Source organism: Pongo pygmaeus, chromosome 7 (genome assembly GCF_028885625.2).
Source record: "Pongo pygmaeus isolate AG05252 chromosome 7, NHGRI_mPonPyg2-v2.0_pri, whole genome shotgun sequence".
Lineage (NCBI taxonomy): Eukaryota > Metazoa > Chordata > Mammalia > Primates > Hominidae > Pongo > Pongo pygmaeus.
The window spans coordinates 110,912,069-110,938,796 of NC_072380.2; the positions used below are offsets into that span (position 1 = coordinate 110,912,069).

Below are 26,728 nucleotides of genomic sequence, written 5' to 3' on the forward strand. Positions count from 1 at the left end.
TGTTCTTCCTTCAGATATCCGGATGGCTCACTACCTGCTTGGTCCTTTACCTCCTTCAAGTCTTTATTCAATTGTCACTTTCTCAATGAAGCCTTCTCCAACCACTCTACTCAATATTGCAAGCCCTTTCCCCCAACACCGGCCTCATTACCTTACGTGGTTCTTTTTTCTCTCCAAAGTATTTATCGTCTTTTAGCAAACTGTATAATTTACTAATTTATTATGGTTATTGACTGTTTTCTCCATTACACTATATGCTTTGTGAAGGTAGAGACTTTTGTCTGGTTTATTTGTTGCTATATCATGAATATCTAGAACAGTGCCAGGCATGTATTACGTATAACTGATTTCTAGTATATAGGAAGTAGACTGCACTACCATAGTATTTAAGGTCCTGATGAATCCATTACAAATATTTTATTTTACTAGAAAGGTAGAAGGAACAGTTGTGGCTCATATTGTATGATTCTACTTACATAAAATGTCAAGAGAGGCAAATCCACAGAGACAAGAAGTAGACCAGTGGCTGCCTAGGACTAGAAAAAGAAAAGGGTGTTGGGAGGAAATAGGAAGTGACTACTAGTGGGTACAGGGTTTCTTTTTGGGGTAATGATGAAAATATTCTGAAATGGATTATAGTGCCAGCTACAAAACTGTATATGTACTAAACAACCATTGAATTATACACTTTAAATGGGTGAGTTATATGGTGTGTGAATTATATCTCAATAAAGTTTTTATTAAAAATTTTTATGTGGCTGTGGCTGGTTATGTTTTAGATTGCTTAAAAAATAAAACAATTTTGGGGAAAATTATGGGAAAACAAATTTAAAATAAAGTTCTTAACAATTTAGGACTAACAATTACTATCACAATTTGACAGAAATTAATTAAAGTAAGCAAAATTATTAGGATTCTAAAAAGCTTTCAAATAAATATTTTAACCGTATAGCCTTGTTCTATTTAATGATGCAAAAGATTTAGGAAAGGTCAAGGTAAGAACTAATGATATATTCTTACATACTTTATAAATTGAGTAAACAAAAACTCAGGGAAACTGATCTAAAAAAATAAAAAGGTTTTCAAAACTCGATCCACATTTGCCCAATCAGGTACTAACTAGTCTTTCCCCAATCATCTTTTTTTTTATCTGAAAAGTTTAATGACCTAACCTGCTAGAGATTCAGCATATGATGAAAAGGAGCTTGCAGAAGGTAAAATAATTATAGGAACAAAATATCTTTCCTTTTCTTAACTTGGACAAAATATATTTAGACAGAATTAAATGGCAGTTTCTTGGGTGGTTCTTTAAAGTCTTCCTAGGCACTCTTAAGATTGGTATAACAATATAAATTTTATTATATCTTTAAGCATCTCAGAAATTACACTTATAATTTATGCTCATAATTATAAATAGATGTGTCTATGTAAAATGTACAGTGTACTCATTTAAAAATCTAGATTCATAGCATTAAAATACTTAGGCTGTTTTATATAAACTAGAAACAAAAATACAAGTTTTACTTAGATGACTATTGTGCAGATTATTAAGAGATTGGTAAGTTTAATGAAAACATCCTAATGGAATTATTTTATTAAGGAGAATTACTTTGACATTTAAATTTTTACTTGAAAGAATCCTACCTAGTAAGCAAATAGCTTTTTAAGAACAGTGTATAAAATAAACTATACCATAAACTTAAGCCTAGAGTTCATCACAGATTAAAACTTTTAAACTTTAAACTAATCATAAATTAAAGTATACACTGAGGAATAAGACATATACAGAAAGAGAAGTACTATGGCCAATAGCTTTTTAACAAGACTGTAAATAAACCTTATTTTACCAATATTAAAGGATTCACCTACCATATTCTATTAAAAATTCTATTTTTCTACTCATACGTTACCTCAATAACAAAGATGTATATGAAAATCTAATACTTTTCTAAAACTTACTAACATTTTATTTAAAATATCATATCTAATGCTTATTGACATTTACTCAAATCACTTCTTTTTAAATAAAAACAAGTTCTCTATTTTGAAATTTTGTAGGACTCAATATCAGGTATTTTGTTAAATGGTAACTTAGAATAAATTGAAAAGAAAGGTTTAAAAAAGAAAAGCTCTAAGCTTTTAAATGATCCTATCAATATTGGTGTCCGGGTTACACACAAACATAAATCAAAGCAGAAACTGGCAAAATAAAAGAATGATGTTGACATACATTATTCTAATATGTAATGGATTTCTATAAAGAATTACTAGAGACAATAGATGCCCCTTTTGTTATGCTGCTATTAAGTATGATTTAACAGTCACATTTAATTTAATGCCTCATCCAGAGGCATGCCACAAATATGCAAGTCCTATTTTTGTCTATGTCTGAAGACAGTTATGTGTGTTGTTTTTCTCCTTCCAATTTCCTGATCAGTTTTGCAAATAGTTACAAAATTTTTACCAGGCCAAACAGCCCCCTGCTCCCTACCCTCACCCATATATTTGCCTTCATTTTCAGCCCCTGTAACATCAGAGGGTTTTTTTTAAAACTGTAAATAAATCCTAACTAATTATGATTTATTCACAGCTGCTCTCAATGATACTACCAACTAGTATCCTTTTGCACTATTAATAATTTCTATAAAATATTTAAATGCAGTTTTTTTTACAACTAGAATTCTCATTTGAACAAACAAGAAAATGTCAGACTGAAGGTAAATATATCAATTTAAAAATTTCTCTTATAAATAAGTATGTTTAAAGTTTAATAAAGTAGCTAGCGCAGCTGGGAACAGGAAAAATGCTGTTTGCTTCAATGTTGCAAGCATTTGATTTGATTGGATGGCAAAATCAGCTTGACTATGTTAGCCTAACTTAGTGACATAAAATAGGTAAAATAGGATACCCTGTGAGTAAAGTGGGTGAAGCAATTGATAATACAGAGATATTTTGTAAGTGGCTCCCTTGACTGCATTACTTTCTAAAGGGAGGTGAAAGGCACATAGAAGGCACTGAAAATACTTTTGTTGAACAAACGAACATTAAAAACTAAAAAGGAGTTTTGTTAGTGTGTTATTCTAGAAAAAAAGATAAAATTAGAACATTAAATATTAATTTATACTTACACCAAGTAATCCTAAATCGGTCTCAAAAAATATGAATAATAACATATTCTAATCTCAATGTGTATACCTTATTAATATTTTCTCATGTTCTGGAAAATTAATTAAAACAAAAGTGGTTCTTATTAAATAAATGAATGAAATCTATTGAGACAAATGCTTATTCATATTTTTTGAATTTGAATCACTTCAAATGGAGTATCTAATAATTCAGTATTTACATATCCCATAACTTTAAAAATATAACAATGTAAGATACTGAATCTTAAACATAGGAGTAGCTACTACATGTTTTGTACACCTATAATTTGCATCTATTAAGGATTAAAAATATTAAATTTCTTTTTATTCTAAAATTCAAAAAAAGACTATATTTTAAATACAGTCATACCTAAGTATTTTAGAACATTTTCGCTTAAAGGAGAGCTAATTGATGCTACCCTAAATACAAGAAGCTAAATATATTAAGTACATCAATATGAAATTGAGTATGAACTGGTATGTTTCCTGAATGCCTTCTCTTACATTGTTACTAATTCATTTTATAATTTACCATGAATTAAAATAATAGTTTCCTAAAAATGACTCATGGGAATATATGGGTGTATAAATACCATCCACTTTCTCCTGGAAATGTATTATCAATCTGAACACAGAACACAGAACCTGAAGACAGAAGCTCAAGTGTTTTAAAAATACTTCCCCTCTTCTCAGGAGCTGGTTTTATTTTTCGATGCTTGTTTTAAATATTAATATAAAACAGGTTTTCCTTAAATTACAAAATAAAGGTAACTTTAAAGAAATATTCATTTAAGTTAGAGGTTATGTATTAAATTGTTGCCAGTGATACTGTTTTAATGTTTTAGTTACGAAACAGAAACTGAAGTGAAAAAAATCCCACTTGCATAATGTTTTTTTTTAAAAATTTTTAAATTATTATTACACTTTAAGTTTTAGGGTACATGTGCACAATGTGCAGGTTTGTTACATATGTATACATGTGTCATGTTGGTGTGCTGCACCCATTAACTCGTCATTTAACATTAGGTATATCTCCTAATGCTATCCCTCCCCCCTCCCTCCACCCCACAACAGGCCCCGGATTGTGATGTTCCCCTTCCTGTGTCCATGTGTTCTCACTGTTCAATTCCCACCTGTGAGTGAGAACATTGCATAATGTTTTAAAACAACCTTTAGCTTGTAATCTAGATGTAATTTGTTTTTAACTTTCAGAACAATAAAACAATAAATAGAGACTATAGTAATTGATTGGTCTGAATTGTTCTAAGTTCCTTAGCATGAATTCTGTTTCACAGTTAAGCCTTAGACTCAACTTGTTTAAGGCAAATAGACAAAGTATAAAATATTACTTTGGAGATACAAGATAAGTATAATTTTTGAAGAAGTCTCAGTTTAGAATTTTAGATGACACAAAGAGCTAAATACATAAACAATATATGCCACAAGTGAGCAGTATCCACTTAATAAAATATTAGTATGAAGCTAAAAATTTCTTACCAAAAAGTTAGTAAAAATAGACATTATTGTCTTAAATTCCTTCTTTGAAAAAACCTAAAACTAAATCTTTAAGTAAATGATCTATAAGAATTCTTAGTCTGGTCCATGTGATTACATGGTCCTATGTACCCAGGGCCACTGGAAATTCTATAAGCTTAGATAGCATGAATTCTGAATGTTAGACATTGCTGTTCAATAAAAAATAACTTCTATTAAAATTTCACATTTTCACTTTCATGGTTTTATTTCTAAGTCTGGTTATTTTCACTACAACCTGATTTTCCAGATCAGTGGTGTCTGGTCAATTTATCTATAGGTAAAATAATTAAGTGTTCATATGTCTATACCCAAATGCTCCTCCAGAGCAGCAATTTGCTTAAGTTGGCAGTGCCTACTGCTTGGCATGCAACAAGGCTGTCACAAAAAAATGTTTACTGAATAAATGATGAATGAAGGAAAAAATAAACTAAAATATTTCTGTAGAGAAAGAAACATGAAATGCTCTAAAATGTCAGTCATGTCAGTAATGTTTATTTTTATAGAAGAATGCTGACTGAAAGTGTTTAACTGTCCCCTGAATTGTGAGACTAAGGCTCACAACAAAGACAAAAATAATGTACAAGCAACACCTATTTTGAAGACAGCCACCAACCAAATGGGCCAAATCGCCGACCTTGAGTTTACTCAGAGGTTGAATGAGCCCCACCACTCCCAAATCATCACCCAGCCTACATAAGAGGGCAAGGGTACATCAGGAGCACTGGGGTGCAGTTTTTGTCATAGGAGCTTCCTCACTCAAGCCAAGTTGCACAGCACCAAGATATTACATCAAAGACGTTGTGGTTTCCTGCAAGAAGAGGAGACTGGCATCTCACTTTCCAGCTGGACTGAATACTGAATAAAGAACCTGCAAACTTGTCCTGGTGCTGCCAGTGGAGTAGAATTTAGCCTGCTGAAGTGTTCATAGATGACCTGGCATATGTCCCTAGAAGTAGGGGAAAATATATTGGCCTAGAAACTTGTCTACTTCTTATCTAGAGATTTCTGAAGATGGGAGGCTTGGGTAGAGCAGCCTGCAGCAGCAGACCTAACAGGGCCACAGAAATAGTATACCTGGGTGGGGCAGGGGAGAAGTGGAGAGTACCTCTCACATTTCCCCTATCTACCCACTAATTCTCTGAGACCCTAGAAAAACAACACCACTGACTCCCACGGCTCACGTGAGAGAACCAGGACTGGGGAAGAAGCAAGGGCTGCTGGTCAAACACATCAATGCCCCATCTAGAGAGGGGGAGGAGTTTGAACTTATGGAACAGAAAGGAGATATAGCTACCCATTTCTGAGGAAGAGCTCAGTGATAAAGAAAGCCAAGATAAAGCTATCATCCCAAGAAAATCACATATTCCAACCACATGAACAACACATTGTCAGAGACATTTTGCAGCAGTTAGAACCAGATTATGCCAGAGTGAGACCCACTATCTTCAGATAACCACGTTCGTTCAGATGATGACCTCTGCCTCTCTTGTCCTTCCTCCATGCTGCCTCCTCCCCGTCTCTCTCCAAGAATTAGACCTACGAGGGGAGAAAGCATGCCAACAGTCTTGGGCCACTTAGGTGGTCTTCTCTAAGATGTAGGGTGGAGAAGGATCAAGTGAGACTTAAATCAAATTTGAGATTAAAATTTTAAACTACCCAGACTTTTACTAACCGAAAGTGACCAAAAAGTTGTAGCATTTGTCCAAAGGCATAGTTAAGAGACAGAAAAGGGAGATTAGAAAGAGCATGCTTCAAGGTATGTTTTTTAAAAAAAGTAATTTCAGATATATTGCCAATGAGTTGTAACTGTTTAAAAGTTATTTACACCCTGTGGTAGGATGAATGCTCAAAAAACTGCTAACAAAAAACTTGATAGCTAAAACTATTCTTTAAGTTCAAGCATAGACTGATACCTGCCCCACACTCCCCCTACCCACCCCCCACACAAAAAAAAAACAGTGAAATCCTACTCATGGTAAATTCTCAGGTGACAGCTGTAATCTGCCAACATTTAAGCTTGGTTCAATATATCCATGGGTAGATAGAGCCAGCCTCTGCTCACTGTTCCTGCCCCACTCACCTTACATTTGGGATACCCTAGAAATCCATTTTTGGTAAGCATCTCTCTTCAAGCGTCTCTATGGTTGATCTCATATACTTTTTTCCACGCCAAATATTCCCAAATTCATGGTTCCATTCTGTAGTTTCAACTATCTAATAGATTTATATGTCCTCCAGACACTGAAAACTCTATACATACACAACATATCTTGTTAGCTTATCCTCCACACACACCCAATCTCTAAAATCTGTTCTTCCCTTTTTCTATTCTTTATCTCAAACAATAGCAAAACCATCAATCTAATTATCTAAATCAGAAACCTTCTTCTTCATCCTAATCCTCTATATAAAACTGATGATCAGATCCAGATCATTCTAAATGATCTAATCTAGATGATTTCTTGAATGTAGACTCTCTTCTCTAATTCCACTATCTTTGCCTTAATCCACTTTTAACAATTTCAACAGTCTTTAATCCAGTTATCCTAGGTCTCCAGGGTCTCCAGTTCCTCTCTATGCTTCACTTTGACACCAAAAAACAACTTTGATAAGAGTTTACCCCTCATAAAAATTTTTTATTAGCTATCCATTACTCATAGGATTACGGCTAAACCTAGAAGCCTCAGCTTGGCAGTTAAAGCCTTTACCACCTAGGTTACTACTGCATCATATCCAACACTAGTTTGTTTAGCAGACATTGTTGCCTTTAGGACCTGTTCTCTGACCCAGCTGAAATGTGCAAAAAAGCATTCTGTGTTGCTGGCTAAGTCAACTCAGTCTGCACCCTGCACCTCTGCCTGCCCCATGTCTGTATTCCTACTTTATTCGAATGGGCTTCAGTTTTGCTACTACCCAGAGTTTGGATTCAGTGCTATGATTTATACATCTCCTCTTTCTCTTGACTGATGGCTTTACTTCTGGCTCAGGCTAACCTCTTCACTAAAGGCTTAGTGATAGTATCATTGTTAAATAGCACAAAGTAAACTCCTAAGTCAGATTTCCTGGGTTCAAATTTTTGCTCTACCACCTACAAGCTATGAGATTTTGACCACTGAACTTAATCTCTCCATGCATTAGTTTCTTCAGTTTTTTTTTCTTTATTCTTGCAGCTTTTATGAAAGTTTTCTTTTTTTTAAATTTTATTATTATTATACTTTAAGTTTTAGGGTACATGTGCACAATGTGCAGGTTTGTTACATATGTATACATGAGCCACGTTTAAAGGACAATAATAGTACCTTCTGTAAAGTATCTCCTGCATTGTCAGGAAAGTGCTTTAAAAAGTACTCACCACATACTAAGATCTCAATATGTGTCAGCTGTTGTTTTTACCAATACTTATTAGTTTATTAGCCAAAACAAAAGGACAGGACACCCTCTGAGCCATAAAATTATATATGTAGATAAACTTCACACACCATTTTCAATATAAAGACTGGCTACTTAGAAAAACAATTTCAGATGCTGAAGTTTCCAACTTAAAACAGCCTCCTATCATGAGTCATAGCAAAATGTGGCATAGTTGCCCAAATTAATAGAAGCCTAATAGTTTAAATATGGAGTCAAGAGGAAAAAAAAGTATAAATGACCATAGACAAGGAAGAAATTCTTATAGGTGAGAGTAACTCATATACAATATGGAAAGACACCACAGGTTGACTAATTCTGGAAAATTCTTTAAAAAATGACAACAAAAAAGATGAATTTCCACATATCAAAAGAGCTGCTACTAAATGATGACTACTAGACACTCAAGGGTTACATATAACTTAATAATCTTCTTCAGTTATTTGAAGAATATTTTTTCTAGAAGAATATACCTCTAATTTTATAATAAAAGATGGAAGATAGAATTTATTTGCAGACTTGAGCTATAATTCACTGTTCCACAAAGCAAGGGGAAATTATCTGCACTTTATTTCTATTGTGTCTTATATAGATATGCTAAGGGGAAAGTATTTTAATGTTCATACTCAGAACAAAAATGATTAAATGGTCAAAACCAAAAGCAAGGCAATTTCAGGAATTCTGTACCATCACTGAAGTTCTAATGAATTGGTATATTTCTTTTCATCAAAGAATATAGGCATTAAAATGACAATTTTAGATCTTTCATTAGCAAAGATAATCCAGAACTCACTAGTCGTTCCACTGGACTAGTTAGTACAAGAATATGGCCGATAATTAACTTTTTATATATTTATATATTTGTAGCCTTGGCTATTAGGTAGTTTCATTTGCATTCTCAAATTAAGATAGAGAGTTAAAAACTAAACTGAAGGTCTGTGAGAATGAAACTTGATACTCTAATCCAGGTTACTGAGCCTTTTATAAGATGCCTTAATAATTAATAATACTATACTGCATATCAAATTTCAACATGCACCATTACTGAATTTATGAAGAAAAAAAGGTCTGTTAAGAACCATGAAAATGTGTCTTCAAAATAAATCAGTAAGCTATCTTTTTTCCAAAATACTTTCATCTGCTATGAGAAACAACATTAGTTTGAATGCCCCTATCACTCACTTATCTCCTTAAGATCTGTCTATCATTCTGGAAAGGTGTTTCAACAACTGATGAACACAATTACAAAACAAGACTACTTTGGTTTTGAATCAAGACAACTAGATTCTGGATTTAAAAAAAAAGTCTATTATTTACTGAAAAGTCTTCCAACATGAAGAAACCAACCTAATGAGGGCTTTCTATTTTTATGAATGAGAGGTACTACAGAAAAGGCTACCAACCTAATGGCAGGAAGGAGGAAAACGTGTCAGCATTAATTCAAGTAGGCCAACAAATATGATAGGCCCCCAAACAATGATGTGCATACTTCTAACTGTGGAAGATAGACACGAGAAGTATGATGGAAGTCAGTTATGGAAAGATTTCTGATAGTGAACTACTATGCATACTCAGAAAACCTGAATTAAGTATAAAATTACAAAAATAATTTTAGATTTAAAGAAATTTCATGACAGTTCAAGTACAAAACTATTCCATCATCAAAACACAACCTGATATACGAATTACTAGTTTCCTCAATCAATTTTTAAAACTTTTTTGAAATCGAATGCTTTATTTATTTCAAAAGGTAAACACTGTTGGGCTATCAGTCTTAAATTAGAAGATCATAAATTACATCGTCCACTCTTTGATCCTAAATTCCACTATTGGTTAACATCTCTTTTGATGTAATCACCCCAATAGTCCCCAGTGCTTACTGACTAAACATCCAAAATTGGGTTATGAATAGAAAGCCCACATAGTCAAATAACTTCCTTAGACATCAACATTAGCCACAACATATGCTTGGAGTACAATATCTTGTTTTAAAATGTAGAGTAGTCAATTTTTCAATGTAATCTTCTAAATAAATGACATTTTAAAAAGAGCAAACTACCATGAGGAGAGTTTGTGCTTCTTGGAGCTCTTTTTGTAAGTCATTTTTCTTTTGCCCTGTGCTTTAAACATCTTAATAAATTATAACATGTTGACAAGAAACCACATACTGCACCTGTGCTTTCTATCTTAATTAATCCAATAAGTACAGGCCTGCTCACTTAAATTTGTAAGGGAAACGATGATATAATGAGTTTTAACTTAAGGTATTAATTATCTAAATAAGCAGAATTAGCTTAATGTTTCAGTAGACTTTGCCTAGACACAACCACCAAATAAAAATTTCAGAAATTATGGAAGCCTTAAACAGCACCATTAGGAATAAGAAAGTGAAACGCTCATTCTGCCTCAGATAGCCAAGTGGATTAAATTCTACCAAAGAAAAAAATTTTTAAACCCAGTGCAGCAGTTCAGAGACACTAAAATCTTCGTTGCTTTTACCGCAGAATCAATTAAATCTAGTTTAGTTGCCCAGTGACTAAATTATTATTTTCTAATTGTACATAAACACTTATCTCTGAGGCAGGTCACTTTCCTTTCAAAACAAAGGTTATGACTATCTTAAATGCCTCAGCAGACGGATGGTCAAAACCTCATAAAAATTCTACATGGACCTAGACAATCACATGACACAACTGTGCACACGCCACACCATCTGTTGGATATGACTGCCAGCACAGATTTCGTGAGCTGGCAAAGGACTGAAATAGTCAAGAATTCTGCAACTATTTCAAAGTGCAGGCTTCTCATTAATTTTAATTTCCTGTTGGCTCTACAAGGAATGACTGAGTAGTGAAAGCACAATGTGCCACATACACTTGAGTTCATGCCACATGTACACCTGTAATCATAAACTCTTATCCAAAGCTATCCACTGGAACATTTGGGATTTTGTATGTTTATTTCTTCTTTACCCTAGAAGAAATAAATCTGAAATATCTATAGTTGTCTTTTCATACTTTGTTAATACTCTTGCAAACATCTGGAAATACTTGACAATAATCATTTAATTAATGCAAAGGTAATCGATGACAATATGCTTAAATACTTCACTCAACTGAAGTGGTTTCCTCAGTCCACAGAACTAAGGACTGTAGAGAACAAGCAGTTCTTTGACTAAGGAGTACACTACAAGGAAAACTATAGCCAATATCTCTTTTAAAACCAGAAACATTACCTGCATTTAAACAAAGCAGATAACATGCTGCTATACTGGTAAAACAAACAAACAAACAAAAAACTGGTAGATGCTGCTGGCTTAAGTTTTTACCTTAAGCTGTCTACAGGGTCTGTGTTGCTGAGGGCTTACTAAAGGGGTGGCCCTGCTCCTCTTTTTCAGGGGCTACTCCAGTTTCTTTATCACTCCTTCACAGCTGCTGGCTATAGAGGAGGGTGAAAAGACCCTGAGAAAGAAACATTTCTCCAGAACAAGTGAAGATTCCTAAAATGTCCATGGGCAGCTCCAGCAGCAGGGTTGATACTTTCTCTGCCAACCCTTTACTGTTTTCTGCATTTTGCAACAGTGACTTTTGTTTTGTTTCCCTGTAATCATACTCACTTGCTAACGCAGGCATCAAAGGTAGGACTGTGGAAAAACTAGGAAAGCCCCAGGCAACTTTATACTTGGAGAGCAAAGTTAGTTTTTTTCCCTTCTCTGCCACAATTTTTGAGACTTTTTCTTCAGTGTGGCCCTGGAGGATTCTTGTGTGTCCCTTAGCTCAAAAGAACACCACCAACTGAATAAATATTTAAGAATCAGAGTAATTAAGAAATGTTAACTTACAATTCAGTATGAGTGAAAACCAAAAATGGTTGATTTACCTAATTTCTCTTATACTAGTAATTACTGTCAATCCAATTTCTTTCTTTTTTAAAATTTGGAACCAATGTAGTGGGTTAACAGATGGCTTTTGAAGTTTTTGTTCTTATTCCAAAATCTTTACATTACCCAAAATATATCTATTTAAATACGATACTGTAATTTCTGCAAAACATTATCTACATGCTCTCTATTTAACACTAAACAATCTGGATGTTAAGGCTGTTTGGAAATAATTCTAACAAAAACTGAAACATTAGACTAGTGCTATAATAAACAGACTTGCCTTTTACATTTGTTTTAGAAATCTTCATAAGCACATCCTAAACATAACTTTTTTCCGGTAGGGTTAAAAATAATTCAATTAGCCCAAATATATTTTATCTCCTATCTTTTTACAATACTCCCCAATTTGGTAACATCATAAATTCTTTTATCATCTCCTTACATTCAGGAACATAACATGAGACAATCCATAGAAAATCCCAAAGACAAATGCCAACGATTTAAAAGGAAGTACACAAATTCTATTGCATACAGGCTTTAAGACAAGGAATGCTTCCTACCCTGCACATCTGTCTAGCAGGTGCCTTTCTGAATAAGTTTTGTCCTTTAGGAATCTGCTCTGAGTACCTCAAAAGACAATAAAGTGTTCCCTTTCTTTTTTTTTTTTTCTTAGAACCCATTTTCCTCAAGCCAGAAGGATGAAGCCTTCTCTGTCCTGAAAATATGGTCAAAACAACTTTGGCTTATTTTAAGCAACTTCTATCAAATAGACTTAGGAATTATATAAAATACAGTTCTCTTCTAGAAGGTGGCCTCGAGATGCATCATGAAGAGGGAAGATAAACGCATAAACCGTAGTATGCTTTATACTTTAATGAGTCACATTTTTTAACATTCTGTAACTAATAGATGAGGGAACGAATAAGACCAGATTTCCCTCATTAACAGCTGGTATCTTTGCTTTTAGTCCACTTCCCCATTTTGTGAGCAAAGCAGTCCACCAAATCACTTACACTGTGCTCCACCTATGCTTCTTCTTTTAACCACTCTCTCTTTGCCCCTCTTACACACTTTTCCTTGTCTTTTGCCATACTCTCTACTACTCTTGGCAATTATTTGTTCATCTTCAGGCAATGCTTCCTTTATTCATCTCTTATTTATTTCCATTTCCATTCTGCTCAGTGGCAATTACAAACATTTTCCACTTTCCTCAAAGTGAAGAGAGGGTTGAGCAGTTCCAGTTGATAGGTGTAATAAATGTTGAGAAAGGAAGAACTGTTCTAGTCACTCCATCCCTCCCGCAATTCCCTTTTTAAGGCCATCTGCCCTATATAAGTCAAAAATTAATAACTCTGCAAAAATTGGATCCAGTCATATGATCTCTTGATATCCCTTTCCTCCTGTGAGAACATATTCATTTATTTTTTTTTGTTACTGTCACCATTTATCATTTGGTTCCTCACCTTAACTAATCAAAATAGTACTCTTCAATCTAGTATGTCAGCTATTTCTGTTAATCTTTCCTCCTCATTCTTGTTTTTCTTTTCAATTTTATTCCTATATTATTTTAAACTTGTGCCGCATAACCGATTTCCCCTACCCTGAGTCTCTTCCTATCAATCCTTCATGCTATCTTCAATATTAACATTCTTAAGATACTTTTCATCATGTCATCCTCCAACTTAAAACCTTCAGTGGCTTTCCACTGTCTATTAAATAAACATTCAGACTCTGTAACCTTGCAAGCTTTCACCCTCTGATCTGGATCTGCTTTTCCGTTTTATCTCTCATATTTTTCCAAATTAACTACCACAGACTTGAAGGTCTCTATTTCATTGCCACCCAATATAGATTATGCTTTCCTACCACTAAGCTTTTTATTACACATCATTCCTTGTAATGCCTGCCTTCTCTCTTTCTGCTATCCATTTATCAATGGTTAGACAAAGTCCTCTTCCACATTATAATTTCATATACAACTCCAGCCTTCACCCAATCTCCCTCTTATTCAAAACGACATGGCAATGTCTGAGTTATTGTTCTGGATTACAATTTACCACTTTATTAACTCATACCTTGTCTTCTTAATAAATCAGTATAATTTATTTTTACCCACAGTGCCTAGCACAATCCAAAGTAAAATATTTGTTAAATTAGCTTAATGTTTTCTAACACATTTTGGAATTTCCAGATAGAATGACTACAAAATCTATGAGGGGCTAAAAATGTTTCCAAAAGTTACTTTCAGGAGTTAGCCGTTGGAAAAATAGATTCACAAAACTAAAATGAGTCTAAGACAGACAGTAGAAGGCTACACGTCAAAAATTGTGTGTATGTGAAAAATCTGAAAGTAGAGTACTGCAATGGTCATTATCAAAATCATTAATGAACTCTAATTTCCTAAATTCAACATTCTAATTTCTGTTGAATTTTAATTAACACCCTTTCTATTAGATTGTCTGCAAAGTGTACTGTAATAATTCCTTCCATCTCATAGCACCCTTTGCCATGTGACTTTGCTGTTCCTTCCATCATGAGGTGAAATTTATTTCCATATCCTATGAATTAGGACTAGACTTCTGACATATTTTGACAACAGACTATGACAACAGTGACACTGCAAATTCTTTCCCCTCTTCTCTTATGCATTTTTTATGCAAAAAAAAGCATAACACAAAATTAACCATTTTCAAGTGTTCAGTTAAGTGGCATTATTTACATTCACACTCTCATACAAGCATCACTACCATCCACTTCTGGAACGTTTTTCATCTTGCAAAACGGAAACTCTGTACCCATCAAACAATAACTCCCTATTTCCCACCCGTGAGAACCAACATTTTATTTTCCATCTCGATGAATTTGACTATTATAGGTAACTCATATAAGTAGAATCATATAGCATTTGTCCTTTTGTGACCTGGCTTATTTCACTTAGCATAATGTCTTCAGTGCTCATCCATGTTGTAGCATATTGCACAGTTTCTTTCCTGAGGCTGAACAATATTCCATTTTATGTATTACAACATTTTTTTTATCCATTCATCCATCAATGGACACTTGGGTTGCTTCTACCTTTTTGTCATTGTGAATAATGCTGCCATGAAAAAGGGTGTACAACTATCTCTTTGAGACCCTGCTTTCACTTCTTTGGTACATACCCAGAGGTAGAATTGCTGGATTATATGATAACGCCATGTTAGTTTTTTTGAGGAACCACCATACTGCTTCCCATAGTGACTACAACATACTTCCACCAGCAGGTGCACAAGGAAAGGTTCCAATTTCGCTACGTCTTCAGCAACACTTGTTATTTTATGTGTTTGTGTTTTGATAATAGTCATTTGAATGGGTGTGTAGTATCTTATTGTAGTTTTGATATGCATTTCTCTAATGATTAATGGTAATTATTGAATCTTTTCATGTGCTTATTAGCCATGCTTATCTTCTTTGGAGGAATATCTATTTAAGTCCTTTGCCCTTTTTTTTTTTGAGACAGAGTCTCGCTCTGTCACCCAGGCTGGAGTGCAATGGCACGATCTCGGCTCACTGCAACCTCCGTCTCCTGGGTTCAAGTGATTCTCCTGCCTCAGCCTCCCAAGTAGCTGGAATTACAGGCATGCGCCACCACACCCCAGCTAATTTTGTATTTTTAGTACAGGTGGGGTTTCACCTTGTTGGTCAGGCTGGTCTCAAACTCCTGACCTCAGGTGATCCACCCGCCTCAGCCTCCCAAAGTGCTGGGATTACAGGCATGAGCCACCATGCCCAGCCCCTTTGCCCATTTCTGAAATGGATTGTTTGGGGTTTTTTTTGTTGCTGTTGAGTTGTAGGAGTTCATTATACATTATGAATATTAACCTCTTATCAGATATATGATTTACAAATGTTTTTTCTCATTCCATTGGTTGCCCTCCACTCTGTTGATAGTGTCTTATGATGCACACAAGTTTTCCATTTTGATGTAGTCCAATTTATCTATTTTTTGTTACTTGTTTTTAGTGTCATAGCCTAGAAATCACTGCCAAATCCAATGTCACAAAGTTTTTCTCATATGTATTTCCTAATAATTTTTTAGTTTTATTTCTTACTGTAAGATCTTTGGCCCATTTTGAATTAATTTTTGTATATGGTGTAAAGTAAGACTCCAACTTCATTCTTTTGCATGTGGATATCCAGTTTTCCCAGCACGATTTGTTGAAATGCCTCTTCTTTGCCCCCACTGAATGGTCTTGGCACCCTTGCCGAAAATCATTTGACCATAGATGTGAAAAGTTTACTTCTCAGCTCTCTATTCCATTGGTCTACATGTCTGTCTTTCTGACAGTACCACACTGTTTTGATTTCAGTAGCTTGGTAGTAAGTTTTGAAATCAGGAAACATGAGATCTTCAATTTTGTTTTTCTTTTTCAAGATTGTTTTGACTAATTAGGGTCCCTTGAGAATCCATATGAATTTTAGGATGAGTTTTTTCTACTTTTGCAAAAAATATCATTAGGATTTTGACAGAGATAACAATGACTCTGTAGATTGCTTTAGGCAATATTAACATCCTAACAATATTAAAGCTTATAATCTATGAATATGTCTTTTCATGTACTGATGTCTAATTTCTTTCACCCATATTTTTGCAGTTTTCAGTGTACAAGTTTTTACCTACTTGGTTAAGATTATTCCTAAGTATCTCATTCTTTTTGATGCTATTATCAATGGACACTGTGCAGATCCTACGCTGATGTCAAGAGGCCTTACAACCTTGTTTTCACCTTCTTGGAAGGCTACTACTGCCACGTACAAACCCCAGGCTTGCCTGATGAGATCATATGACCTAGCCAATAGTTAGCACAATTGCCAACACATTTGTGAAGTAATTTTAGAGCGAGTGTTCAGCCCCATTCAAGCCAGCAGATGACTGCAGTCACTTAAGAAACCCCAGGTAAGCCCAGCAGAAGAAACACTTAGATAAACCTAGACAAACTATTAACCTACAAAATTGTGGTTTTGATGAAAGTAAAATAGTTGTTATTTTAAGCCATTAAATTTTGGGGTGGTAGAAAGATTAACTGAAACAAAATTAAATCATTTTATTTGCCATTTCTTAACCATGATAATTTATTCATTACTTTGTAGCTCATTTCAAACTGTTTCTCAGAGCCCATTAAGATGTATTCCATACTATTCAGCCATAAAAAAGAATAAAATCTTATCTTTTGAAGCAACATGGATGGAACTGGAGGCTATTATCTTAAGTGAAACAACTCAGAAACAGCAAAGTCAAATACTGCATGTTCTCATGTATAAGTAGGAGCTAAATAACGTATACACACGGACACAGAGTGTGGAATAATAGACAATGGAAACTTGGAAGGGTGAGAGGGGAAGAAGGGAGTCAGGGATGAGAAATTACCTAAAGGGTACAATGCACATTGTTTGGGTAATGGTTACACTAAAAGCCCAGACTTCACCATGACGCAATATATCCATGTAAATTTAAAAAACAGCACTTGTACCCCTAAATTTATGCCAAAAAAAAAAAAGATTTATTCCAACTGACATAAGACAACTCTTTGAGGCTAAATACTCTACATTATTCATTATATTCATGAATAATTTAAAGCTTAAATGTCAGCATTCTAAATAATTTATAATTTTAAAAAAGTAGATAGGTTAAAATGAAATCTTATTAGGACTAAAGACGTATTGATTTTATTTTTCTAATTGCTTACTACAATATTGAAAAAATATTAAGTAGACATTACAACGATGTTTGCAAGCTAACCTGTGAATTATACTGCTAATATTTGCTAGCAATTAGTACTAAATTTATTGGGGATAGATTTTGAAACTTTATTATCTGATTATTTAAAAACTCAATCACAATACTGAGGAAAAAAGTACTTAAAATATTTATAATCGCAAAGCATTTAGAGTCATGTTGCCTAAGCAAAATGGTTTAATATTACTTAAAAATTCTTAAATTTAAAAAATGTACATATTTACATATATCCAAAATTGTATTTACTTATCCATATGTTTATTAATAAATAAAACTATAAAGGATTATAAAGTTATTTTGTTTGGGAAAAAAAATCTTCCAGAACAATATGCAAAAGTAACATTATTATTTAAAATGTACTTAAGTAAAAATTTACTCCATAAAATTTTCACTCCATTAAATAACTCATTTTGAGAATTTACTCTCTCAAGTTCTGGAAACAGTTACTTTAAAATAGTTCATCTGTATTTTATGCATTCTTTAAAAGAAGTAAGAAGAACCAGGGTAGAAGAAATAATGAGAAAATGTAACAAAATAGGTGATAAGGCAGTTTTATACTGAAGTTTATATGCTCCTAGGTACAGAATAGGACTATTATTTCTGAGAAACCAAGTGGAATTAACACTTACTCAAATAGAAACCAACTCATATACTTAAAAAATTGAAGCAAATTCTCAAACTCTATGTCATAAATACCTTTGCTTCATTAATTTTGGCAACTGAGTTTACTGAATGTCAGAAGTATCTCATATTTGCATTATTGAAAACATCTTTTAAAATAGTTGTCATTTTAGTTTTAAGGAGTCCTGAATATTTATCTAAATTTGAGCTATTATTTATTTAACTATAAAAAAGTATTTCTCTGCAAGTACATTTCTATAAGCAAGCTACAGTTTCACAATTTCTCTATCCATGCATATGGCTGTATAATGAATATTAACATATGGTCTATAATTGTATATACATACACACAGTTCATATACATATGAACTATGCTTCTCAATTTGATGATAAAATATAGAAGGAGAAAACATAAATTGAAGAATTAAAATGTACTTACAAAGTCAAAGTCTCCATCTTGAGGAACTTTCCAGTTATCAGGAAAAACGTTTTTGGACATAGGGAAGGGTTCATGCATGTTCTGATTACAGTTTTCGTGACTCTTATTCTTGAAGTCTTGCTTATCAAAGTAGTCCATGAAAGATGGTCTTTGTACTTGTGGTGAGGTTGCATTTCCTTAGGTAAAGAACATAAGGAAGGTATAAGTTCTTACATTTAAAGAAGTATTTTCATTGAAGTATGATTTTTTTATGAAGCCATATAATAAATTTGCACTGGTCAGATTCAAGGCCAACATAATTAATTTCATAAAGAACAAAGTGAAATAAAATAAGAATTAAAAAATACCCAGACCAAATAAAAATTAAGCTGATGATTAGGCAAAGGTCTGGAATGTTTAGATTGTAGAAACATTTCAGAAGTTTAGTAAAATCATTATCATAATTTTATTAAAAATCATTTCAGCTGTATTTCAAATTTCTCAAAGAAAGTAAATTTTAAAAACTCAAGGGTTTTTGGTGGGCTTTTTTTCTTTGCATTTAAGCATGCATTGCTATTGTTATTGTAGATTTTCAGCTGTAAGAAATTATGAGGACTTGGCTAGGCATGGTGGCCTGTAACCTCAGAACTTTGGGAGGCTAAGGTGGAAGGGATGCTTGAGCCCAGGAATTCAAGACCAGCCTAAGCAACATAGTGAGACTCTGACTCTATAAAAAATACAAAAAATTAGCCAGGTGTGGTGGCACCTATCTGTAGTCCCAGCTACTTTGGGGACAGAGGTGGGAGGATCACTTGAGCCTGGGAGGTCAAGGCTGCAGTGAGCCATGATTGTGCCACTGCACTCCAGCCTGGGCAACAGAGCAAGACCCTGTTCAAATTAAAAAATACATATATATGAAATACATAAACTTTAAAAAAATTTTAAAAAGTCATAAGAACTTACTCAATTTCCTCTTATATTTATCAAACTGCTTCCTCAGTCTTTCTGATTCCCTCTGCCCCGGACTTCCATGGCTTCGCCTGCCACACTTACATCCATGTCTCCCAACACTACTTCTCTAGCCCAGACTTTGCGCCTAAGTTCCATAACTAACTTTGCTAGCTATTAGACAACTTAATCTGAGGTGAGTTGCCAATTAATTTACCAGTTCTAAAACTAAATTCAAGATCTTTCCCTTAAAACCTACAGCTCCCCCGACATATTCTATCTCCACTAAAGTCAACCTTATTTACTCAATCCCCAAAATAATAAAGTTGAGAATTAATTCAGACTCCTCCCTTCCCACCATAGCAAACTGATTATTAGGTCTTTTAATTCTACTTCTCAGTACAGTTAACTATAACCCCTTTTCTCTACTTATCATTGCAACTGTCTTAGTTTAGCTTCTAATCACTTCTTGCTTAGGCCATTGTAGCAGCCTCCAAACTAGTCTCCTTGCTTCCAGTATCAGTTTTGATTTTAATTTCCATATTGTCAAAGTGGTGACCCTTCTAAATACAAACCAAAACACGTCATTCTGCTCAAAATCTTTCAATGGCTCTTCATTTTTTATACTGAATGACTAAATAGGAAATACATATTTGGAATAACTAGATTTTTAATCTGGCTATATTGGTCTTGATCAGTGGTTTTCAAATTGGATCCTTAAAGCCCCAGGGCTCCAAATAAATGTCCCAGAGACCACCAAGAAGGCATTTCCCATATAATTCTCCAAATAGAAAGTAAGCTACTTTCTTTTTTCTTTTCTTTTTTTTTTGAGATGGAGTTTCGCTCTTGTTGCGCAGGCTGGAGTGCAATGGCACGATCTCAGCTCACTGCAACCTCCGCCTCCTGAGTTCAAGCAATTCTCCTGCCTCAGCCTCCCGAGTAGCTGGGATTACGGGCATGCGCCACCATGCCCGGCTAATTTTGTATTTTTAGTAGAGATGGGGTTTCTCCATGTTGGTCAGGGAGTAAACTACTTTCTTAAGAATTTTTTATGGGGAGTACACCTCCCCACAAGGGACCCTGATGGGCAACTGTAAGTTACAAAAAGTATTTTTAAAATGTAAAATTGAAATCTTTCCTTCTGTAATTTACACTCATGTTCCAAATAAATTCCTCTTTCATATAATTGTCCCTCAAATATCTGAAGACAGAGGTAATGGCTCCTGTCTTGGCTGTCTATTTTTAATATAAAACATCCCCAGTTCCTTTCATAGGATATATGTTTCAGATTCATCATCAACTTGTTTACTTGCCTATGGAGACATTCTAGTCTCACTGTTCCTCTAAAAAGAGACATAATTTTCATAACAGTCATCTGACCAACCTAGATTGCATTTGTAATAGTCCTAGCACAGTAGAAAACTACAGTTACTACTATGACAATTAAGTAACAATGTTAGTTGGGATGAGCTTTAAGGTCATTTTGGTCAAAAGAATGCATGTTAAGACTTAGTTTTAGTCTTTAAAAATATGAGGGAAGCCTAAATCAATGCCTACTTTATGTGGCAAATCAGAGAGTCCGGAATTCTTAAACAAACTTCAAAAAACAAAAGGGTGGGGTAAGGGAGATTGAACTGACAGGTAAACATCCTATCTCCTCTTTCCTTTCTCCCTACTTTTGGATCTCTATGTGTGTTATCTGACAGATTGGAAGCCTAGGTGAGACGGCTTGGGTGAGGTTATAAGAGAGAGTGGTAATGGTGATATTTATTCATTAAAAAAAATCTGTCTCATTGCCTTAAAATAAAATAGTTTGCCATATCAAAACAGAGGTTTTATTGACTTCACCTTATGTGTTTTAAAAAATTTTTTATAAGATAAAATTTACCATCTTACTTCTGGGTATATATCCGGAATTGAAAGCCAGGTCTTGAAGAGATATCTGTAACCCCATGTCTATTGCAGCATTATTCATAACAGCTAAAACATGGAAGCAAGCCAAGTGCCCATTAGCAAAATGTTAGGAAGGAAATTCTGACACATGCTAAAACATGGATGAACCTTGAGGACATTATGCTATGTGAAATAAGCTAGTAACAAAAGAACAAAATACCGTATGATTCCACTTATGTCAGGTATTTAGAGTAGTCAACATCATAGAGACAGAAAACAGAATGGTGGTTGCTAGGGACTAAGAGGAGTGGGAAACGGAGAGTCAGTGTTTAATAGGTACAGCAGTTGAGTTTTACAAGATGAAAAGAGTTATGGAAATTGATGGTGGTGATGGCTGCACAACTTTATGGAAGTGCTTAAGATTAATACTATTGAACTAGATACAGGCATATTTCGCAGTTATTGCAGGTTTGGTTCCAGACCACTGCAATAATGAGAATATCGCAATAATGTAAGTCACATAAATTTTTTGGTTTCCCAGTGCACATAAAAGTTATGTTTGTTTGTTTGCCTTTACAACGTCAATTTTCTTAAATTTTTTTTTTTAACTTTTAAGGTCAGGGGTACATGTGCAGATTTGTTACATACGTAAACTTGTGTCATGGGGGTTTGTTTTACAGATTATTTCATCACCCACGTATTAAGCCTAGTAGCCATTTGTTGTTTTTTCTGATCCTCTCCCTCCTCCCAGCCTCCACTGTCTGAAAAGCCCCAGTGTGTGTTGTTCCCCAGATGTGTCCATGTGTTCTCATCATTTAGCTTCCACTTGTTAAGTGAGAACATGCGGTATTTGGTTTTCTAAAAGTTATGTTTAGGAGTGTCATCAGAAAGATGGCTGACAAGAGAGGCCTGGTGCTAGTCCGCTCTCAACAAAAAAAGACCAAGGCAACAGATAAATAGCTAAGATTTGACTTGAATGTCAGTGGGAGAACCCTGGAGAATAACGAGAGAGTGCAGAGGCACCTGTGCTGCTTAGAAGTCCAGTTTGGGGTGGCTGTAGTGTTTCTTAAATAATATCACAGTGAAGTTTGCTGTATCAGTTAACTCTTCCTTTCACAAAATATTTCTCTGTAGCATGAGATGCTGTTTCGTAACATTTTACCCACAGCACAGTGTCTTTCAAAATTGTAGTCAATCCTCTCAAACTCTACCACTGCTTTATCAACTGAGTTTATGGAAAATTCTAAGTCCTTTGTTGTCATTTCAACAATGTTCACAGCATCTTCACAAGGAGTAGATTCCATCGCAAGAAACCACTTTCTTTGCTCATCCATAAGAAGCAACTCTTCATCTGTTCAAGTTTAATCATGAGATTGCAGCAATTCAGTCACATCTTCAGGCTGTACTTCCAAGTCTAGTTCTTTCACTATTTCCATCACACTTGCAGTTACTTCCTCCACTGAAGTCTTTAACCCCTTAAAGTCATCCATGAGGGTTGGAATGGACTTCTTCCAACCTCCTGTTAATGCTGATCTTTTTACTTCCTCCTATGAATCACAAATATTCTTAATAACATGAAGAATGGTGAATCCTTTCCAGAAGGTTTTCAACTTACTTGACCCAGATCCATCAAAGCAATCACTATTTACGGCAGATATTGCCTTATAAAATGTATTTCTTAATAATAAGACTTGAAAGTCTAAAATACTCCTGGATCTATGGGCTACAAAATGGATGTTGTGTTAGCAGGCAGGAAAACAACATTAATTTCCTTGCATATTTCCATCAGAGCCCTTGGGTGACCAGGTGCATTCTCACTGAGCAGTAACAGTCCAAAGATAATCTTTTTTTCTCAGCAGTAGGTCTCAATAGTGGGCTTAAAATATTCAGCAAACCATAGTGTAAACAAATGTGCTGCCATCCAGGCTTCATTATTCCATTTATAGAGCACAGGCAGAGTAGAATTAGCATAATTTTTAAGGGCCCTAGGATTTTCAAAACAGTAAATGAACATGGCTTCAACTTAGTCACCACCACCAGCCTGTCCTTTGAAGCTCTGAAGCCAGGCATCGACTTCTCCTCTGTAGCTAGGAAAGTCTTAGATGACATCTTCCAATAGAAGACTGTTTCTTCTATATTGAAATTCTGTTGTTTAGGGTAGCCACCTTCATCAATTATCTTAGCTACATCTTCTGGATAACTTGCTGCAGCTTCTCCATCAGTACTTGCTGCTTCACTTTGTACTTGTATGGTCTGGAGATAGCTTCTTTCCTTAAACATCATGAACCAACCTATGCTAGCTTCAAACTTTTCTTCTGCAGCTTCCTTACCTCTTTCAGCCTTCCAGAATTAAACAGAGTTAGAGCCTTGCTCTGGATTAGACTTTGGCTTAAGGAAATGTTGTGACTGGTTTAATCTTCTATCCACACCACTCAAACTTTCTCCATATCAGAAAGGGAAAGGCTGTTTCACTTTCTTATCATTCATGTGTTCACTGGAGTAGAACTTTTAATTTCCTTTAAGAACTTTTTCTTTGCATTCACAACTTGGCTGTTTGGTGCAAGAGGCCTAGCTTTCACCCAGTCTCAGCTTTCAATACGCCTTCCTCACTAAGTTTAATCATTTCTAGCTTTTGATTTAAAGTGAGAGATGTGTGACTCTTTCTTTCACTTTAGCACATAGAGGCCATTGTAGGGTTATCAATGGGCCTAATTTCAATATTGTGGTGTCTCAGAGAACAGGGAGGCCTGAGGAGAGAGAGAGAGACAGGGTAATGGCCTGCTGGTGGGGCAGTCAGGACACATACTACATTTATCAATTAAATTCGCCATCTTATATAGGCACAGTTTGTTGTGCCCCAAAACAATTACAATAGTAACACCAAAGACCACTGATCACAGATCACTGTAACAGACATAATAATGATGAAAAGGTTTGAAATATTGTGAAAAGTACCAAACTATGACACAGAAACACAAAGTGAGCACATGACGTTGGAAAAACAGTGCCAATAGACTTGCTTGACACAAGGCTGCCACAAACCTTCAATCTGTAAAAAACACAATGTCTGTGAAGCACAAAAAAGCAAATTGCAATAATGAGGTATGCTTATGTTTAAAAATGGTTAAGATGGTGAATTTTAGGTTATATGTATTTTACCACAATAAAAAAAAATTTTTTAATTACCATCAAAAATGTGCCATTCAGTAGCATGAAGTATTGTGTGACCAATCTTCACCTTGCAAAATGGAGACTCTTGTACCCAATGAACCACTTGCCATTTTCCCCTACCTCTAGCAACCACCATTTTACTTCCTGTTTTTATGAATCTTACTACTCTGGATACGTCATATAAGTGTAATCCATTAAAGTGTTTTTTTTTTTTTTTATGACTGGCTTATTTCACTTAACATAATGACCTCAAGGTTCATTCATGTTGTGGCATGTGTCAGCATTTCCTTCCTTTTCAAGGATAAATAACATTCAATTCTATGTATATACTACATTTTGCTTATCCATTTGTCTGTCAACGAACACTTGGGTTTTTCCACTTTTGTTGAATAATGCTCCTATGAACATTGTTGAATAATGCTCCTGTGAACATGAGTATAGAAATACATCTTAGAGATCCTGCTAATTATGTGGCTTTGTGTTATTTACTCTTTTTTAAATAACTAAGTTTTTCTCTATGTGCAGATCTTTATTTGCAAGTAATTTTATTTTTTAATATCTATCCAGAGGCCTTTTTCACTTTCTAATGGGTGTTTTTATGGTTGAGCCTAATCTCTGATTAAATGAATGATTATGATACAATGTAAACATGTGAATAATATAATTATTGGTAAAAGTAATTTTTATTTTTACCCTATGAGTATGTTGTATGTATGTATGTATGTATGGATGGGTGGGTGGACTGACTGATTTGATTGACTGACAGGGTCTCTCCTTCTGTCTCCCAGGCTGGAGTGCAGTGGCATGATCTCTGCCCACTGAAGGCTTGACCTTCTGGGCTCAAGCGATTTTCCCATCTCAGCCTCCTGAGTAGCTAGGACTACAGGCACGCACCACCACACTCGGTTAATTTTTGTTTACTTTTTGTGGAGATGAGGTCTTACTATGTTGCCCAGGCTGGTTTCAAACTCCTGGACTCAAGCAATCCTCCCATTTTGGCCTCCCAAAGTGCTGGGAAAGGTGTGGGCCACCATACCTCGCTGAGTTATGTCTTTTAAATGTGTTTCCATCTTTACTTTTCATTAAACCATAAGTTCCCTAATGTAGAATTCCAAATCCTTTACCTAAATAATTTCACAGATAACTCTACCAATTTGTGTTTTTGACTGTCTACCCAGATGTTCAATATCTATGAACAACAGCGGGAGCCATGTTACATGGTTTTTCATCATTACTTTTGAATTAGTAGATGCTATATGTATTTCCTTACTAGCATTGGTGCACTGCTGATAATATATTTGAGAAAGTATTGTGACTACTACAATTATTATCAGGTTGGTGCAAGTAATAACAGAATGATCCATCCCAGTAGAGTCAGAAAGAACCTGATTTTCAGAATATGCATGTATTAGTGGAAAAATAGAAAAAGACTCTCAACACAACTGTTTATCTAAGCTGTAGTTGTTCCAGCTTTAGATGGCTAGAAAATGTGACAAGACATCTGGGACCCAAAAGGTACCCACTGTAAAGATTTTGAGACATTCTATCAAATTTAAGATAGTATAAAACACCAATATTTGTGGTAAACCTTTAGAACTTAGAACACTCTCATATCTCACATTCAAAGCTCATGAAAAAGAAACTCCTTAGGGACAGTTCAGCATGATAACAGCCAAGGATGCCTTTAGATTTCCTGTCATGACAGACTTTACAAGTATGTTAAAAATGAACAAAATATACAGAAGAGAAGGTGTAATATTTCAACGATCAATAAATATGCTAAAAATAAAGATATAGTGTTTATGGTGTTTATCGTCAACTTTGTTCCCTGAAATCAACAACAAAAATAGAAATTGGTTAATTTGATGGGTTACATTACTGACATTTAGACAGGACACATACATTCCATTAACATTTTCAGCAGATTT

General features: G+C 34.7%; 1 protein-coding gene across 1 annotated transcript in view; it reads right to left on the reverse strand.

Moving 5' to 3' along the window:
* The window catches only part of STK3 (serine/threonine kinase 3), a 356,889-nt gene that overhangs the window by 57,659 nt on the left and 272,502 nt on the right, over positions 1–26,728 (reverse strand). The window contains exon 10 of the mRNA XM_054499924.2: positions 18,810–18,985. Within this exon, the coding sequence (XP_054355899.1) occupies positions 18,810–18,985 (176 nt within the window). The remainder of the gene's footprint in view (positions 1–18,809; positions 18,986–26,728) is intronic.